Here is a 17946-nt window from a genome sequence, read left to right as displayed (position 1 = left end):
TTAATGAGGGCTCTGCAGTGGGAACAAGGTGGGAAGGGGGGGAACAAGCAAGCTGACTGCATCAGGCCATCAGGCCAGGTGGCTGCCCAAAGCAGCCTGGACATGTGTCCTGGGACAGGCACGATGGGTCTCAGTGGGGTCACCCCACACAGCAGCAAAGTCCCAAAGTGTGCTAAGGTCAAGGTCACTGCCCCCAGGCACTGCCTTCCGTGCACAGGGCTGGGGTACCCACCCGCTGTCCCCCTCCTCCCTGCAGTGACATGAACCAGGGACAAGCACGGTGCTTTCTAGAAAAGGTTTTACTGTCCATTGCAATATATTAATGATGCATATTTCAATAATTAAAAACCCCCGCTTGCTTGGAAGGGGAGGCAAGGGGGCTCAGAGGAGCAGTGCCCAGCTTGAGTGGGTGCCACAGTGGGGCTCCCAGTGTCGCAGGGAGTGGGAGAGGGCAGTGGGCGGCCCCTCTCCACCCCTGCCCACATTATCACCCTTGCGTCCACACCCAGCCTGGATGAGCGGAAACCCGGCCGGCCACCGAGTGGCACAGTCCCCTGCAGCTATAGGGTGAGGAGGGTGCCATCCTCCCGTCCGCTGCCCCTGCCAGGGCTGCCGTCGTGGCTGCCAAGGGACTGCAGGGAGCCCCGCGAGCTGTGCGGGGACAGGCTCCGCTGGAGGGGTCCGTCCGCGGGGCCCCCGTTGGGGCAGCCCCCAGGGATGTAGTGGGACGCGCTGTCGCTCTCGATGACCAGGTCGCCCTCCTCGTCGCTCTCGGCCGTGCTGTAGTTGCTCAGGTACTGCGAGGCCGGGCTGGGGGTCTGCTGGCTGGGGGTGCTGTCCGTGGACACGCCGGAGCTGCCCGAGGCCTTGCTGCTGCGGATGACGTTGTTGCGCTGGTTGGCCGGCTTGACGGTGATGATCAGGTTGTGGCTGTTGGCCACCATCATGTCCGTCACTTGGTCCAGGGACTTGCCGGCCACATCGATGCCGTTCACCTCCAGGATCTCGTCGCTCACCGCCAGCAGCCCCGTGCTCTCAGCCAAGCCGCCCTTCACCAGGCGGGAGATGAAGATGCCGGGCACCTTCTCGACGCCCTGCGGAGCCACGCGCACGCTGACGCCGTCGCGGATGTAGAAGCCCAGCGGTTTGTCGGAGCCGTGCTTGTGGAGCCGCACGCGTCGGTGCGTCTCGGGCAGGATGTCCACGTCGATGATGGAGGAGATCTGGCGGAAGTCCTGGGGCATCCCGATGAGGAGGTGAGGCTTGGCCCGGTAGTGTGCTGGACGCAGCAGCCCTTTCTTCTTCCGCTGCAAGGAGTTGGAGGCGAAGACGCTGGCGTCAGACTCTGCTGTAGGGAGCAAGGGAGGACACAGGTCAGGCGCTGCAGCTGCTGGGGATGTGAACGCGTGCCCTTGGCCCCAGGTGATGTGGCAGCGGCCAGCAGAAGGGCCCTGCTCACAGGTCTCACTGGCTTTTCCTCCCCAGATCATCAGCCTGGCTTTCCCTGCAGCCTGTCTCCGCTGGGGCCCATCTCCTGGGATTACCCAGCGTACACAGGCACACAGGCCAGGATTAGTGGGATCGAGGCAGTGATTCAGCCTTAATCACACTTTAAGCCAAACTGCAGTTTAACACTAGAGCTGCCAGCCCTGATGGCCTGGGAGCTGCAGCCATGCCCCAGTTTGGGTTTGGGGAGAGAGGACCCCCCACACAAGTGTGCTGTGGTGACAGCCAACTCCCTTAGGGCCAGTCCAACCGCAGGAGACATCACCAGAGTCCTCTGCCCCACCAGAGCAGGACTATCGCTGTCATGGGTTGGTGATAGCCACCACTGTGTCCTGTAGAACTCTGCCATTCCCAAGGACAGAGATGCCTCATCTCCTGGAAATTCATCCCAGGGCTGCAGCATCCTCAGGGCCCCTAAATATCCCAGACTGTGATTTGTGCCCATGTCTCTTATTCCACCATCAGGCACCTTCAAACAGGGTTTGATTCCTTCCTTCTGGACCGTGGTCTGGGGCTGCTCTGTGGGGCCCAGCTCCAGCCCATCATCCTTGGCCTCATCCACCAGGTGCTGATGAGTATCCCCTGTTCCCTCTCTGGTTTCTCCCCATCTCTTTCCATGGGGGAGCCCAGATCTGGATGCTCCATGGTCAGCACATTTTCCATGGTGTCCCCCACCAGCATCTGGACCCTGCTCCAGCTGCAGGGCTGCTAGGGATGTCCCCAAGCCCAGGGGACATGGGATTTCTCCCTAGCCAAGTCAGCCTGCCAGGGCTCCTGGCTTATAAATATCTCCCTGCACACACAGCCCTGGCATATTTTTAGCTCGGGGAAGGGCGGCGGAGGCTTTCCCACAGCTATTTCAGCACACAGCTCCTCTCCAAGGGGTGCAGAGTGGCTGGGCCAGGCAGGTCCAGCACACCAAGGATGAGCCCTTTGGTGGCCCTGGCAATGTCCCACACTTTCCCCTGTCCTTCCCATGAGCCTTGGCCCAGCCAAGGAGGGCCAGTGCCATTGTCCCAGCCAGGCTGCTGCACAGGGATGGCTTCACCCAACGCAGGGATGGCACAGAGGGGAGCCCAGCTGCAGCCTTTGCTTTGCCCCGCTGTGGCAGGACTGCAGAGCCCACTGACAGGAGCACACCTGTGTGTTTGCACAGCTCCTTGCACCCGGCGCTGTGAGAGGTTCTGCAGCCACATTCCTCAGCGACCCAGACCGGTTCAACGACAGCTCAGCCTCGGGATGACCTGGATCCATTTTAAATCAGCTGTGATTCACCTGGGACTTGCTCCTGGCCTCTCTGCTCACCTCCCTGTGGTGCTGCAGGCCCTGCGGCCCCTCTCCTGCGGGCACAGCTGGGTGCTGGGGCTCCCTGGTGCTGCCCATGGAGCCAGGCTCTGCCTGCTCCCTCTGTACACTGTGCTGTATTAGCACAGTCAGCCATGGGCCCTCACAGGCTTTTCCAGCAGCCCACAGCATGGCTCTTGGGAGCAGGAGTGATGCTCCCACAGCAGCCCTGGCACACCCACCATGTGTGCTCTCCATGTCACAGCCTGGGTCCAAGCATTGGGCCAGGAACAGGGGATGGTTGGTTCAGTGCTGGCAGCAGCAGGCACACCACGGGCTCCAGCAGCCTGGATCACTGCTGCCAGCCCCCACACCATGCAGCCACAGAGAAAACACATGTTCAGAGCATCCCACACCACCCTGATGCAAAAGCCCAGGAAAACTGACACAGCAGCTGGGGCTGGCCACCAGCATCACCCCTCGCCTTCATACCACTAACACTAGAGACTTCATACCACTAACATGAGCTGGAAACACAGACTCACTCTGGATGCTGTGCAGGGAAAACTGTGGCTCTGGGTCACTGTGTGAACTGCTGACTGATGATGCTATGAAAGAGAAAATCTCAGTGCTACTAAAATGAGTGGAAGGGGATGGGCTTGTTTTCTCTGCAAACAGGAGAAATACTTGGTGTGTTTGTCATTCTCTCCAGGATGCTGCCATCAGGATGTCATCAGGTGTACCTTTGCAAGGAAGTGGTTCCCGGGGAACATGCCACTAAGGTAAGGGCAAGCCCCTGGTCTGCCAGGGGGGGCACCAAGCCTTTTCCCAACACCAAAAATCCAGCAGCACCTGGCATCCTGAGAGGTCTGCTAAAATGATAGCTGTTGCCTCCTCAGGGCAGGGAGCTGGATGGGGCTGCTGGCACAGAGCTCACAGGAGCAACACGGGTGTTATCTGGGAGCCCACGCAAGCCTGGCTGGAAAACACAACTTCAAAGGGGTGAATTGCAACTATCTGCCTTTGCTCACCAGGTTTGCATGGGGCTGGGCTGAGGCAGGTGCCCTCGGCTGCCAGGGAGAGCCCGTGTGGGTGCCACAGCCCTGGCAGGGTTCTGGCAGCCTCCCAGTTGCCACCATCTCCACATCCATCCACCAAAGCAGTGGCTGGAGGGTATGTGAGCAGCCATGCTCCTGCTGGCACAGTCCAAAGGTGGAACCAGCAGTACCGCGGGATGTGGCTCATCTCTCTTGACAGGAGGATGCATCCAGTGCCCTGCTTACCCTTCTTCTGGATGATGACCCTGAGGAGGGGGTTGGCAGAGGACAGGGCTTTGTGGTAGTTGTCGTCGTTGTTGATGGGCAGGAGGTCGCCGTGGATGTCTGTGTAGCCCAGGAGCACATCCACCCGCGGGATCTGGTGCACTGTCTGCAGCAGCTGGTAGAAGTCCTGGAAGCTGCCGGCACCAGAGCGCTTCATGGCAAAGCGGCGGAATTCAGCGTCGAACTGCAGAGGAGGACGAGGAAGAGGAGGAAGAGGGTGACTGGGCAGGGCTGTGTCCCACCAGCAGGACTGATGCAGGCAGGGCACCACACAGAGCTGCCCTGGGGCAGGCAGAGCCTTGGTGCTGCCAGCTCCGGAGCCCAGCAGCACCAAGGCAGCAGTGCCAGTCTTGAAGAGACCATCCCAAAAACAAAGTAAAAGAAGCAAAGCCGTTTTTCTGCCCAAACACTGAAGTGATGGGGCAGAAATACGGCCCCGCGGCAGAGGAAGGACTTTCTGGCTGTACCACCAGCCGTGGCAGACTCCGTGCTGCCGGGAGGCCCTTCCCTGCGACACAAGCGCTGCCGTAGCACCTGGTGAGCAACAGCGCTAATTAATGCCTCCTTCCGTCACGACGAAGGGGAAGCCAATTAAGAACAGGCTGAGGAACACTGCGAGGATCGCGCTGCCCGCGGGGGTCACACCCCAGCTGTCGGGGCAGGCGGTGGCCACCACGTCCTGACAAGGAGGGCACCCTGCACCCTGCCGGGGGTCCCGAGCAGGCAGTGCCACAGCTGGGCGAATGCACAGCTGGATAAGGGTGCAGAAAGGGAGTGCACACATCTGGGTGAGCACAGGGATGGGTGGGTGGGCACAGGTGAATAATGGTGCATATCTGGGTGACGGCACGCATCTGGGCCAGGGTGTGCCAGGTGAGCACATATCTGGAGAAGCGGACACGTCTGGGGGAGACCATAACCGGGCGAGCGCACAATCATGCAGGTGTGCACATCTGGATGCACGGCAGGGGCTCGTCCCTTGCTGGGGGTGCACATCTGGGTGATGGCATAGCCGGGGATGAGCATGCCTTGGCGAGCACGCACATCTGGATGAGTGCACATCTGGGCGAGGTGTGTCCCCGGGGTGACCGCACACCCCGCACACCCGCACCGGCGGGGCCACCCCGCACACCGGGGCTGCCGGAACGGCGCACCGGCGCCCTGCGCATCAGCCGAGCGCTCCGCCGCGACGTTCCCACGGCCGCGCCGAGCGAGCCCGCGGCCCGGCAGAGCCCACGGTGGCGGGACGCCGCGGCCGCCGGGCCGGGCTGAGCTCGGGGAGGCTCCGGGCAGCGCCGCCGCAGCGCAGGGAGCGGAGAGCCCGCACGGCCTGGCTCCCGCGCCGCTCCCTGGTGCGCGGTGCCACCCCACGTGCGCTGCCCGACGCGGGGGCGACGCGCTCGGTCGTGACCCGGCGGAACCGGCACGGGCATCGGCATCGGCATCACCGGCCCCGTCCCCGGCGGGCGCTTACCTTGCTCTTGACCTCGATGACGGGCTCGGCGGAGCGCGCCGGCGTGCGGTGGTGCTTGGCCATGGTGCGGGCCGGGCCGGGCCGCGGGGCCGCGCCGCCACCGCCGCTCCCGCGGCCACGGGGGATTTTCACCGGCCATGACGTCACCGGCGGGCAGGCCGGGCGCCGCCGCGCCATTGGCCCAGGCGGGGCGCGGGGCGTGGCCGGGCGGCTGCTGACAACGTCGCCGTGGTAACGGGGGTGGGGACGGGCGGGCGGCAGGACCCCCATCCTCATCCCTGTCCCCATCCCATGCCCGTCCCCATCCCAATCCCCACGTCGGCCCCGTCTACCCGAGCACGGCTCCGCTCCCCGTCAGGCCGCCGGCACCGGGCACCGCGCCGGTAACCTCGGGCATCCCATGGCTGTCAGGAACCTCATTAGCGACACATTAAATCCAACAGCGGCCCCTCTCTGGGGACACCGAGCTGCGCCGCGCGGCCAGCATCCGCACGGAATCCCCGCGAGTGTCACCGGTGGAAGCCTCGGCCCCGTCGGGGAATATCCCGGCGTTTCCCCGTGCTGGCGGGGGGCTTCCCATGCTACAGGTCTGGTGGCCTTTGGCAGAGGCAAGCCTGGTAGCAGGAGATGTTTTCCAGCTGCACGCCTTGTTCCCCTCCTCCTGGTTAAAGGTTCGTTCTGGTTTTTCTCCCTTGTCTGGCAGGGAAGTTTCATGCTGCCCCAGAGCAGTGTGGACCAGGGAAGGTTCATTGTTTCGGGGATGATTTGCTTTACTGAGCAGTGGAACAGCTGAGCGAGTAGAGGCAAACTGACCAAGTTCACCGGGTATGCGGCAAAGCTTCTCCTGACCCATCCAGGCACCAGGCTGTCAGGATGTGCATTATCTCCTCAGTGCTGCTCCCCAGGCTGTGTCCACAGGTGATGCCCATGGGACGTGTCTCTGGCAGAACTGGCTCTTCTCGGGTACAGAAACACTCAGGGACAGCCAGAGAACCCCTTCCCCACAGACCCCGCTGCAGTGCAGCTCTGCCAGTCATGCCAGAGCTGAGCTCACTCCTGCCAGCACCTGAACAAAACTAAAGTCTTGCTCACGGATTCTGGGGAAATTTGGAGCTAAAGAGGCCACGACAGCAGCACCATTAAACGGTCTTTAAAGCCAGACACCTAAAAAGCACAGTGCTTCCAAAAAAATAAACGTATTGAACCAAGCCTGGAGAATCAGCTTGGCTTGTCTGGATTCTGTTGCCCTTTGATCCTCTCCCTATCCTGGCCCAGGGAGCAACCTTTGATCAGGACAAAATTGCATCACACCCCAGCATCTCCACAGCACCAGGCCTGCGTTAGCTGGTCCTGGCAGGCTCGTCCCCTGTGTCACTGTGCTTGGGTGAGCAAAGGAGCACGCCAGGCTGCGAGAACGTGGGGCATCTCCTCATGGGCTGGCAAATTCTCCTCTCGCTCTTCCTGCTGTGCCAAGTGATTGCCACGCCATGAAAACCAGCCTGACCACAAACAGAGCTGTAAATTCATCAGCAATACCCTGCTCAGCCCCCCAGTTTTGTTGCTTTTTTTTTTTAAACAGAGTAATTGTGTTGAGGTCAGAGAGATAATCCTGATTTACACCGTGGTTAATATTTACGCAGGCGACAAAAGCAGCTTGCAGCCCTTCATCTCCAATTTTGGTAAATCGGAGTTAATTGTTCAGCAGGACAGTGGGGTGATGTACTGGTCACACCTTCTGGTTTGTGCTGTGGCCCCTTATCTGCTGCCACAGAGCGAGCTAAGCTAAGCAGACAGTATCAGGACAAGTGTTTGCTTTGCCTCAGTCCCAGGAGCTCTGAATCAGCCTCTGGAACTGGAGCATGTGCTACCTGATGTCCAGATGTGTCCACTGACTCTAGATCCACCAGTTCTTGGCTGCTGTGGGTAAGGGCAGTGAAGGCCTGGCTCTCTGGGGGGTCCAGCACCCCCAGACATGGAGGGGGGCTGCTGAGGTTTAGCACTCAGGTACCTCAGGTGGTCATTCCTCCAGCCCCTGCTCCAAGCCAGGTCAGTGCTGGATTCAGGTAAGTCTATCCAGTGAGCAGGCATTTTTTCCAGCAGTGGCTCAAACGAGGAATGGGCAGAGAGAAGCTCAGTTAAGTTCTAACCCTCTTGTCTGTGGTGAAGGAGAAGCAGAGGAGCCTGAGGTCGAGGCAGGATCAGCGCTGTGGCTACAGCTGTGCAGCTGGTCCACGGGCCAGCAACAGCACAGGGAGTCCCAGAAAAAGCACACAGAGCCCAAGATCCTGGTTTCACTCCAACACCTGCACAGGCTTACCCTGTCCCTGGCACCCACAGAAACTCTCTTGCAGCAAAGGTTGCAACCAAGCGAGCAGCGAAGTCACCTTGACTTTGACAATGGCAAGGGTGGCCCTGGACACTGTGTTTGTCCTTCCCCACTGCCAGTAGGAGCTGAGGGATGGGGATCATGATCTGCACTGATGGAGCAAGAGCAGCAAATAGCTCTGGCAGTGTTTCCTTCGGTTGGTGGGTCACAGAGAGGAGGTTGGGGTGGCAAAGCCCACCTGGGCATTGAGCCCTCCCAGGGACATCAAGGACAGAGCAGGCAGGAGTGCAGCCCCAGTGCTCGCTGTGGGATGTGGATGTGAGAGGAATGGGCTGTGATGGAACTCACACCCTCACAAGGACATACCCTGGCAGCTGCAGAGGGTACACCCGACCCAGGCTCAGCTCATTTCTTTGTGAATTTGTTCTGTCGACTGCCACAGCAGCGCTGTCCTTTGGCTTGGCTCTTCCCCAGGAAGTCGCGGGGTGATGAATCCCCGTGGCACAGTGTCTTTCCCAGCTGCAAAATGCAGCCTTGGCTGCAGACTCAGCCGTGCCTTTGGGCAACAGGTCTGGCTGCCAAGGAATACTGAACAGCTCCTGAAACAGGCAGAGTAAATACCTAGTGCCGAGAGATAAATCCGGAGTCTCACGTTCCTACAGCCTTGTTTTGAAGGACACGAAAACCCTCTCCTGGTGCATCAGGATCATTACCACGGGCTGTTTAGGTGCTGGATCACATCTCACAGGAAGATGGGCATGAGGACGAGCACCCAGAAGCTGCTGGTCCACATTTTTATGGCTTTTTATTTTTTTTTTTTTGTTAGTAAAAATGTCATTAATTATTAATGTCATTAATTATTAATTTTCCCCAGCATTTTTGCACACTTCTTTTGTTCCACCCAGAAGTATGGTTTGTACCCATAAGCATGGTCTGTACCCACAAAGCCCGCAGCAAACCTGCTGAGGTAGCTACACAGGCCTAGTAAAATAACCCTAGGGAAAAAGGGGATGTTTCACCTGGATCAGGCTGTGGATTCAGCACGTGCAGGGCTCCACAGAGCTGTGCTGCTCCAGCGGGCGGAGGGGAAAGGGAAGGCGAAGCAAGGGATCCCTAAGAGCTGCGTTGGTGCCGGAGGTGATGAGGTGGAGGGAGGGAAGGAGCGAGGTCAGCGCTACTGGCCCGGCGATGGCCTCCGCCCCTCAGGGCCCGGGCGGGACGGATCACGGTCGCCGTGGTGACCGCATGGCCCCGCCCCTCACCCGGCACCGTCCAATCAGCGCCTCCATTTCCTCACGGCGCCGCACGCGAGGTTCCGTCCTATTGGCCCACGTGGCAGCCCCCGCCCCTGCCCTCATTGCGGCCAATCAGCCGCAGCCACCGCGGCCCTGCGGCGGGGCGGGCCCCTATAAATTTGTCATCGGAGGGGGTTCGCAGTCACCGCCCGCTTCGCACCCACCATGGAGGAGTCGCTATCGCTGCTGGTCCGCAGCCCCGCACAGCGGCACCGCGATCTCCGCCTCAGTGCCGGGGCTGCCTGGACCGTGCGCCGGCTCAAGACCGAGCTGCGCCGGCTCCTGCCCGACGCGCCGGTGAGTGCGCGATCCCGTCTTCCCGCAGCCCCGCCGGGTGGGTGGGTGGGTGGGTGGTGGGGGCTGGCTCCCCGAGGGGCAGCGGCGGCAGCTGCCGTGGGGCTCTCGCGGGGCTCCGGGACCGGTACCTGCCCCACGGCGTGTTCTGGTCCCGGTTGCGTCAGCCGCGCTTGGGCTGTTTTGGGACTCGTGCGCGGCCCGGCCGCGGTTAATCATTAACCGGCCTCCCGGGACAGCGCGTCCTGCAGCTGTGTGGGGACGGCAGAGCCCGCTGGCCCCGGTACAGCGCCCGGCCACCGCACCCAGCCGGGCGGCCAAGGCCCGAACGGCCGCTTCGAGGGCGCGTTCCCGTTGAACGGGAGGCGCAGCCCTGGGTACGGCGGGGTTGAAATGCAGAAGTGCGGCTTCCCCCTGAGCCGCAGGACACGGGAGCTGACGCGTGAGGGCTGCCGGAGCCGCTGCGCCCCGAGTCCCGCTGCCCCCACCGGCAGTGCTCCCGCAGGAGGCTGCCTGGCCTGCACAGAATCCATAAACCTGGAAAATACCTCCGAGATCATCGAGTTCAACCTTCGACCAAATGCCCCTATCCCTACTACACGCTGTGAAGTGCCATGTCTATACTCATTTTTTGAAGAGTTCTAGGGATAGTGACTCCATTTCTCAGGGTAGCCCATTTCAATGCTTAGCCATTCCTTCAGTGAAGAAATGTTTCATAATACCTAGCTGGAGACTGCCCTGCAAACTTAAGGCTGTTTCCCTTTGTCCTGTCACTAGTTGCCTGGGAGAAAGCTGGATTCCCATGCTTTCCCTGGGAGTGTGAGGATTAGCCAGAAGCAGGCTCCTTGTGCTTCCACCAGCTGCTATGGGAAAGCTCCTGGTGAAGAGCTGCTGGGTCCCGTGGGATGGGGTGTAACAGATTTACTTGACACCACATCTGGTGCTTGATCAGATTAGATGGAATTCCAAACTGCCGATTTTAAAAAACACAAATGTTTTTGTTAGGACTGTAAAAGATACAGCGTGTAACTAAATTCTTTGCCCAAGGGACTTTGGGTTCTTATGCAGGCTTGCACCTCAGAAATATCCCAATTGGGCATTCAGATGTTCTTATAACTTCAAATTATTCCCTTTGCACCTTAGTATGTGGGATGCTTCAAGCTCTGTGCCTCTCTCCACCAGCTGTAAGCTGTGTTAGTTAATGCTTGGCAGAGCAAGTAATCCTATTCTTGCTTTCTTTCTTCAAAGCCTGAAGAGGACCAAAAGCTGATTTATTCTGGGAAGCTGCTGCTTGATCACCACTGTCTGGGACAATTGTTGCCAAAGGTAGAAAAAAAAATCTTTTATGATGTGCTGAAATATATCCAGAGAAGGGATTTTTTTTTTTTTTTTTAACAGTTCTTCTCTTATATTTCAGCTTGGGGAGCTGCATGCTCTTCATTTGGTATACAACCCCAAGAATATGCAAGAAACGAAATCAGAGGTAATTAGACATAAGTTAACTCTGAATCTTGGGCTTGTAACTGAAAACAAGAAGTATTGGATGACTGTTTTAAAGTTCCCTGTTACTGCAGGTTTTCCCTGTTAGTGCAACAGCAGTATTACTTTGTGGTAATTTGTTTGGGAATGTGAGAATGTATTTCAATTAAGTTGAGAAAAAAAATTACATTTACAGTTCATCAGTAAAAATTCTCATGGCATCTGGTAAGAAAGGTCTAGTTGTACTCAAGGGAGAAATGCTTTCTGGTAGATTCAGTTTTATTAAATAAACGGTGATTTGCTATGTGCCAGACACGCTTGGACAGATTGAGCTTGTAGTCAGAAGAGGAGCAGAGGGAAGTGATTCTGATCTGTGTGGGGAGGGAAGAAGACTGAGGACTGCAGACACTTTAACTGCTTCCATTAATGACTCATCTTTGGCTTCTCCCTTACAGGCTCAGCCTTAGTGCTTGAGCTCAGTATGGAATGGACTCAAGTACAAATGGCCAAAACCCACTTTTTCTTTAAAGTGGCTGGGCAAAGTTTACTAGAGGTGTGTTCCTGTTGCTCATTAAAGGCACTTTGAGCTAACCATACCCATGCCTGGTGGTTGCTAGCTTTGGTTGGGTGTTAGGTGTATCACCACAGAACAACTCTTGAACTCTGTGTACAGCAGTTTGTGCAAGCAGTGCAAATTTGCCATAGGAAAAAGCCAAGTGTTTTTATAATCAGACACTGAATATGTGCATAAGAAGTAACAAATAAAGTATACATCTTGTGAAAGCAAAGAATAACATCAAGTCAGTTTTGCATCTCAGTCATTTGGTTCTAGGAGCTTTAAAATACTGATAGAGGTGCTTGAAGTGTAGCCCCCAAGAGCAGGGGCAGCACTGAGAGGTGCTGTGCAGGAATAGGTGTTAAAACAAGGGCATACTTTGTGGGGTGCAGCCTTCTTGCATCAAGTCTGTGTGGTGTCCTGAGTAAACCTCACTGGCTGCACTGCTGTTTGTAGGTTAAAGCTGATCAGCCCAAGTTACCATCAGAAGCCAGGCAGGAATCAAATGTGTCTTCCTCAAATGGTGGAAGATGGAGGAGCTCTTCAGGTGTCTACTCGTCAGCAGAAGCCAGTAATGGGTAAATACAATTTCACGTACATATTTAAGATGGTGTGTTTGTGTTGGATGCCAGCTCCTTATGCCACATACACTGTCATGAGCCCATCGAACATGGGCCAAATATGATGAGGTGTTACATAAAAGTTTTAGTGGACATACAACAATTTGGATTGGAAGGGACCTTTAAAGGCCATCTAGTCCAACCCTCTGGCATGAGGGACACCTTCCACTAGATCAGGTTACTCTGTCCAACCTGGCCTTGAATGCTTCCAAGGATCTGGCATCTAAAGGAAAACACGTTGTTCTTTTAATTAGGAAGGAAAGTCTTTCCTTTATTCGTGTGGGCAGAGAGGTGTCTAGAAGGAAGAGTTAATTTTGTATTTGGGTGCACAAAATGGCAGAAGCTATTTACATTGTTCTGTAATAAATTGTTCTCGCTGTTAGTCCTGTGTTTGCTAATGAATGTGTTCAAATTTTAACCAAGGCTGGAAACAACTCAGCATCCCTTCCAGAGCATGGCTCCTGGTTTCTCTGCTTACACAACCTACAGCATGCTTCAGATGTCCTGGTTCCAGCAGATTTATGCAAGACAGTATTACATGCAATAGTAAGTGTTCTATTCCAAGCTATCAGTAGGAAGTAGAAACTGTAATACAAGAAATTTGAGAGCTCCTGGCAATTCTTCCTCTTTCAGTGGTGTTTAGAGACGGAGACTTTTTCATCGTAACTTGTGCTGAATGTTGTGGGAATGTACCCCTAACTGCTGCCCTGTTGCTGTTCAGGCCAGTGGTTCTGAATCTTGCCCACTGCCTATCTGACTCTTCGTTGGGAGGGCAGAGGTCTCTAGAGCAAATCTGATCCTGCTGTTGACCCTTTGCTCTCTTTATTTATTTTTTTTTTTGACTGCTCAAAGTGCACACAGCATTCACTGGACATCAGTGATAGGTCAAGCTGAGACTTGCAGAAGGCTTTTAGACTACCTGCAGATTGTTCTAAATTGTTTTTGTGAAGTATTGACATTACTGTTGATAAAGGGGAGGGTGTCTGGTTGGATTTGTTGAAGTCCCTATACAACTGTTATGGGTAGAACTAGTTTTTAATGCTTCTGTAGTCTCTAAACTTGATGCTTTCTACTTGCATGCGATCTGACTCTGTGGTTCACACACAGGGCCTGTGTGAAGTGTGAAAGCATTTGACTAAACCTCATTCTGTACTTTGTTCTCTGCTTCCAGCTTGGCTTCTACTGCTGCATCTGCTGACCCATCCCATGCAAGGCATTCTCAGGAGATACCAGTGGCACCAGTGACACCTCCAGCTCCTCTCCCAGACCCATTTCCTGCCCAAAACCAGCCTGGAAACCAAAATGTTGCTGCTCAGGTTAATGGAGTGGCTGACCAGAACTTGAGGATGAATGCCCAGGGGGGGCCCCTCATGGAGGAAGATGAGGAGGGTGTCAATCGAGACTGGTTGGACTGGCTCTACTCAGCAACACTGTTATATGTTTTTGTCAACATGGTCTATTTCTACTCCAGTATCAGCAGATTCCTCCTCGTCATGGGTGGCACTGTTCTGATGTATCTGTAAGTGTATGGTGTTAATATTTGCTGTTCAGAAGGGTCTCACTGAAGTACTGTGTTCTGTGCTGTACTCAGCTTCCTGGTGGTTGAGCTTCATAGGACTCTTGGACCTGCAAAGGCACTCCTCTATACACCTCTATCCTCCTCTATACACCTGGCAAACCACTCCTCTCTATCCTGGTATAGCTCAGTATTTTTAGAAAAAAGATAATTAAGCCTATATCTGGATTAAATGAAGAATGTGGCTGATCTCACTGGGGTTTTGCAGTTTCTACCAAAGTAGCACCTGTTGTAAAGCTCCAGCAACTCAGCAGCATAGAGCAGATAGACCAGTAGGTTCAGTGTAGAAAATTACAGTTTCTTGTTGGGAAGCAAGTGGTTGAAGTCTGGGAAGAGGGTCTCACACTTGCTGTTTCATGATGATGGACCCTCAGCTGCTATGCTTGGGATGTTTTATCTGAGAAAGATAATCTGTCCTCCAAAATTATTTGATCACCTGTGGAATAAGTGATGTAGGTGTCTGAATTGTAGGTCTAGGAGTTAAAAGTGGAGCAGCTTTTCCAGCATCTCTGTAGACTTGGAGAGTTGAAGGTTAATTTTTCCATTTAAAGTCCTTAAATTTTACTTGTTGCTGGTTCCAGCAGCTCTGAGCAGTCAGATATGCAGCTGTTGTGTAACAGGATGAGAGTACTGCTGAAACAGCATTAATTAATGAATGTTGCCTTCCCCAGACACCATGCTGGATGGTTCCCCTTTAGACGAAGACCAGTTCAGCCCATCCCAGGCAATGTTCCTCCTCGAGCTGCTCTAAACCAGGACCAGAACAACAACTTTCAGGTATTGTCTTGCTATATTTCTAAGCCATGAAACCCTGTGAAGTTTTGCTTTTGGTTTAATAATTGTGTAGTAGAAAAAAAAAACTTCTCTTGAAACTTCTGTAAGATGCTCTCTTCCATGGGAGAATAATTGCCACCTGAGTCCTCCATTGGTGTAGTAAATTCCTTAGTCCATCGGAATATTTCAGGATGAAAGTTATCTTTTAGCTGCTTCTGTCCTTTAGGGAATTGTAGTGGGAAGTGGTCTGTCACAGGCTGTAACTGAGGGCAGGGTTCAGGCCACACCTCTGTAGGATTTGGGTCTGTAAGCAGTTTGAGTCTTTCATTTCAAGCTGACAGTTCTGATATCAATGAAAGTTAATTAGCTGTAAATATATAATTTATCTGATCTGGTGCTTGATGGCTGTCCTGGGCACCAGTGTGAGTTACCAGAGTGCAGCTTGGGTTTTTGACTTTGTATCTGGGGCTACTTGAAAAATTTTGTATTCAAACAGTAACATTTTTGCAACAAAACAACAATTTGATGTCTGATTTTTCTAATGCATTTCTGAAATTCTACTTTACCAAATATCCTTTATTTTGGCAGGGGGAAAATGGTGGCAGAGCAAACGAGTCTGAGACACCTCCTGATGAGGGACAGGCTTTCCAAGAACTGCAGCAGCCCAACCCTTCATTTGTGAGCACGGTGTGGGTTTTTTTCAAGACTTTCTTTGCATCCCTCCTTCCAGAAGGGCCTGGACTGACTCGCAACTGATTTGTCACCAATCTGCTTGTCTGAAACTGCAGTGGACACCTGAGAGAAAAGAATATCAACTCCAGACCAGGCATGGAAAAGGGATGGCACTTCTCTGGCTTTCACTGACCAAGCAAATAAAGCTGCAAGAAGCCTTACATCATTCCAGCCCAGAGACTGAGATGCTTGTCCTCATTCCAAAGAACTTTGTTCCATAGCATTTATTAGGTACCTGTGTAGAGGCTTGGTGTTGTGGACTTGTGCACTAAAGGCACAAGGCTCTGAGTGGGTGTGCAAAAATGTTAGGGAAGCAAATTGCTTCTTCTGTGCCATGTGATTCCTGTTGGAATGTTTCTAATGCTATTTTAATTACACTGAGTGTAGGATCTCAAACAAAAATTGCTAGATATGCATTAGCAGATTTTTAGGAAAGATCTACTGTTAAATTGCTTCCACAATATTTTAGATTTTCTTTGTAAATACTTCCCTATGAAGAATGTGTTGTGCAATCTCCTTGTTGAACAAAGTGGAGGACTGTAAGATGGTGATGTGGATAAGGATTACCTCAGTGGAGGTGCACACTAAATTTCATGTTGCTGAATTCAGGTAGTTTAAATTCAAGATTTAATTCCTCCTGCCTTTCCTCCTTCCCCTCTGCCCTGCTGTCAGACAATGGGGGAAGAGTGTGTTCAGGTCTAAATGTATTTAGCAAAAAACTTATGCAACATGTAAACTTCTTCACTGCTTTTGGGTGCAAAGTTAAAGCAGTCTAATTCCTGTATTCAACTTTGCGTTCTCACTCCAGTGCAACTCCTCTTGTATTACTTCATTGTGTTACTTTTTGTTTCTGGTATGGTTAAGGGCTGCTATTGCAATAAAATTTGCAGGCATTTATATCCACATTTGTATATATCCTCTACAGCAATCAGAAGAGTACCTGTGTAAAGCACAGGGTGTGTTCTTGCCTGTTTTTTATTGAAAAGTCATGATGAGGGAGTTGGGATATGAGGGGAGGAGGTGTTTAACTCAGTTCCTTGCCCAGCTGTGTTCTTCAGCTAAAGTGCCTTGAATAGCTTGGAGTTTGTTTGCTTATGGAAGGCTGGTAACAGAAAGGCCATGGGCATCTTGAAATGGGTAATTCTGTAGGTATTTGGAAAGCTGGGCTTTTTGAACCCTGCCTGAGACTCCTGGTGGAGTTGCAGCACAGTCTTGGCTCAGGGTTTAACTTGGCTTGAAATGTGCTGTCTAGGAACAGCTGGCACTCCTGGAACTTGTCACTCTTCTCCTCTGCTGGCTGCACTTGGCTGGACAATTTAAGGATTGTTGGCAGGGCCAGCTCACATCAGTTGGGACAATACAAGTAGCAGGTAATGCTTAATCTTGCTGTGTCTGCTCATACTAATGCTGGACAGGGTCTGTTGGTGTTACCTGCGGAAGCCACTTAATCCTGGTGCTGTTTTTGATTTGAACAAATTATTTTCCACGCTTGTTTTTCTGCCATTTCTTCAGTTTGCTGGAGGATGGGTAGGTAAAATATTTCTGAAGTATTTAAAATGAAATAATCTGAGAGGAGGTCAGTTTTGTTACCGTAGATATATCCTGCATAAGCCTTTGAGGATGTTCCTGGAGGAGGTGCCCACTCTTTATTGCCTTGCTAATGGTCCAGTGCTGCTCTGGGAATTTCACTCACCAAAAAAAGGTATCCCCAGGCTTTTTGCACCCTCACAGTCTGTGTCCCTGTCCCTGTGGTAGGCACACAGGGTGCCTGGTGACAGCCATTCCCCACCCTGGACACAGCTGTAGCTCACACTGCAGTGTGGATCTTTCTCCCTCAGTGTGTAGCAAACCATCACTCAGGTGTCTTGGCAAAGTGCCTACATTTAACAGAGCTGTTCCTGTGCTCAGTTTTAGCAGGAGAGAGCAGTTCCTGGCAGCCAGAAATAAACTGGTTTGGTATGGTTAAGGCAGTGAGCACACAGTGCTGGATTACTTGTGAAATCTCTAGTCTGACAATTTATCAGAGACAGCATAACATCTGTTGTCTTGCAGATTTTGCTGTTTCCAGGGGCAGGCAGATGGGTTTAAAATTAGTTGAAAAACTAATGAAGTGTAGCTAATGCCACTGCAGAGTCCTGGACCTTAGAGAACATTTCCTTAATGGTTCTGTGAAACACATAACCTCTGCCATTAGGGTGGAGGGGAGCAGCGACAGCAGCAGAGGACACATAATGTGGAAGTAAATCCTGTGTAATCCTGCAGAGGCAGCTGCTAATGGTGTGTACCCAGGCTGGAGCACTGGGATGTGAGGGAGCAGTGCCTGCCTGAGGGCTCCAAGCTCCTGTGACTGAGCCAGCCTGGCATTATGTGGAGCTGGGAGTTTGGGGTGGCCCTAACCCTGTCCCTGAGCCCTGCCCAGTGGTCAGGCCTCTGGTTGCCTGAGACCCTGGGAGCAAGCAGACACAACTGAGGCAGCTCAGCTTGGGGGGATGTCAGTGTAAACAGTGAGGTATGTAAGGGGGAGGGCAGGGAAGGGGATAGAGCCTGGGTGCCAGTGAGCATGGCCCTGAAAACAAGAGATTCCAGGTTAGACATAAGGCAAACATGAGCCTTGAATCTTCCAGAACAAGACTGTAGCCTCTATTGGGACAGAAGTTGAGAGACCAGAAGGGGCCTTGAGGCTTGTGGGTTTAGGAGGCTGAGTTTTT

The 17946-nt window shown here is 53.5% G+C and overlaps 2 protein-coding genes across 6 annotated transcripts; one reads left to right on the top strand and one right to left on the bottom strand.

Annotated features, from left to right (window-relative positions):
- Window positions 1-281: 281 nt before the first annotated feature.
- Window positions 282-9132, bottom strand: LOC111922459 (partitioning defective 6 homolog alpha-like). Of its 5 annotated transcripts, none has more exons than XM_086847505.1 (4): window positions 8932-9132; window positions 4074-4296; window positions 3336-3398; window positions 282-1348 (listed from the first exon to the last, which is right to left on the bottom strand). In XM_086847505.1, the coding sequence occupies exons 2-4, from the start codon at window positions 4267-4269 to the stop codon at window positions 561-563; spliced, it is 1047 nt and encodes a 348-aa protein (XP_086703631.1). In that variant the 5' UTR covers window positions 4270-4296; window positions 8932-9132; the 3' UTR covers window positions 282-560. The 5 variants fall into 5 exon arrangements, with proteins under 5 accessions (XP_086703631.1, XP_086703628.1, XP_086703629.1 ...); XM_086847502.1 differs by lacking the exon at window positions 8932-9132 and adding an exon at window positions 5587-5732; XM_086847503.1 differs by lacking the exon at window positions 8932-9132 and adding an exon at window positions 5587-5732 and having other exon boundaries at window positions 282-1345.
- HERPUD1 (homocysteine inducible ER protein with ubiquitin like domain 1) lies at window positions 9124-16141 on the top strand. The gene is made up of 8 exons (XM_086847507.1): window positions 9124-9504; window positions 10750-10827; window positions 10919-10984; window positions 11993-12114; window positions 12580-12702; window positions 13328-13675; window positions 14404-14509; window positions 15095-16141. Exons 1-8 carry the CDS (start codon window positions 9373-9375, stop codon window positions 15260-15262), a joined length of 1143 nt encoding a protein of 380 aa, XP_086703633.1. The 5' UTR covers window positions 9124-9372; the 3' UTR covers window positions 15263-16141.
- The last annotated feature ends 1805 nt before the right edge of the window (window positions 16142-17946 follow it).

The sequence above is a fragment of the Cyanistes caeruleus genome, chromosome 12 (genome assembly GCF_971803275.1).
Source record: "Cyanistes caeruleus chromosome 12, bCyaCae1.hap1.1, whole genome shotgun sequence".
NCBI classification, from domain to species: Eukaryota; Metazoa; Chordata; class Aves; order Passeriformes; family Paridae; genus Cyanistes; species Cyanistes caeruleus.
The sequence above is the reverse complement of the archived record's forward strand: the minus strand, read 5'-3'. Positions and strand labels throughout refer to the sequence as shown.

Excerpts from the sequence above, each read along its gene's own strand:
- LOC111922459 (XM_086847501.1), bottom strand. The coding sequence starts at position 5,874 with ATGGGGACAGGGATGAGGATGGGGGTCCTGCCGCCCGCCCGTCCCCAC. Across the intron at positions 4,297-5,586 it reads TCATCGAGGTCAAGAGCAAG|TTCGACGCTGAATTCCGCCG; the intron begins GTAAGCGCCCGC and ends CCTCCTCTGCAG. Across the intron at positions 1,349-4,073 it reads GGTCATCATCCAGAAGAAGG|CAGAGTCTGACGCCAGCGTC; the intron begins GTAAGCAGGGCA and ends TGCTCCCTACAG.
- HERPUD1 (XM_086847507.1), top strand. The coding sequence starts at position 9,373 with ATGGAGGAGTCGCTATCGCTGCTGGTCCGCAGCCCCGCACAGCGGCAC. Across the intron at positions 9,505-10,749 it reads GGCTCCTGCCCGACGCGCCG|CCTGAAGAGGACCAAAAGCT; the intron begins GTGAGTGCGCGA and ends CTTTCTTCAAAG. Across the intron at positions 10,985-11,992 it reads TGCAAGAAACGAAATCAGAG|GTTAAAGCTGATCAGCCCAA; the intron begins GTAATTAGACAT and ends TGCTGTTTGTAG.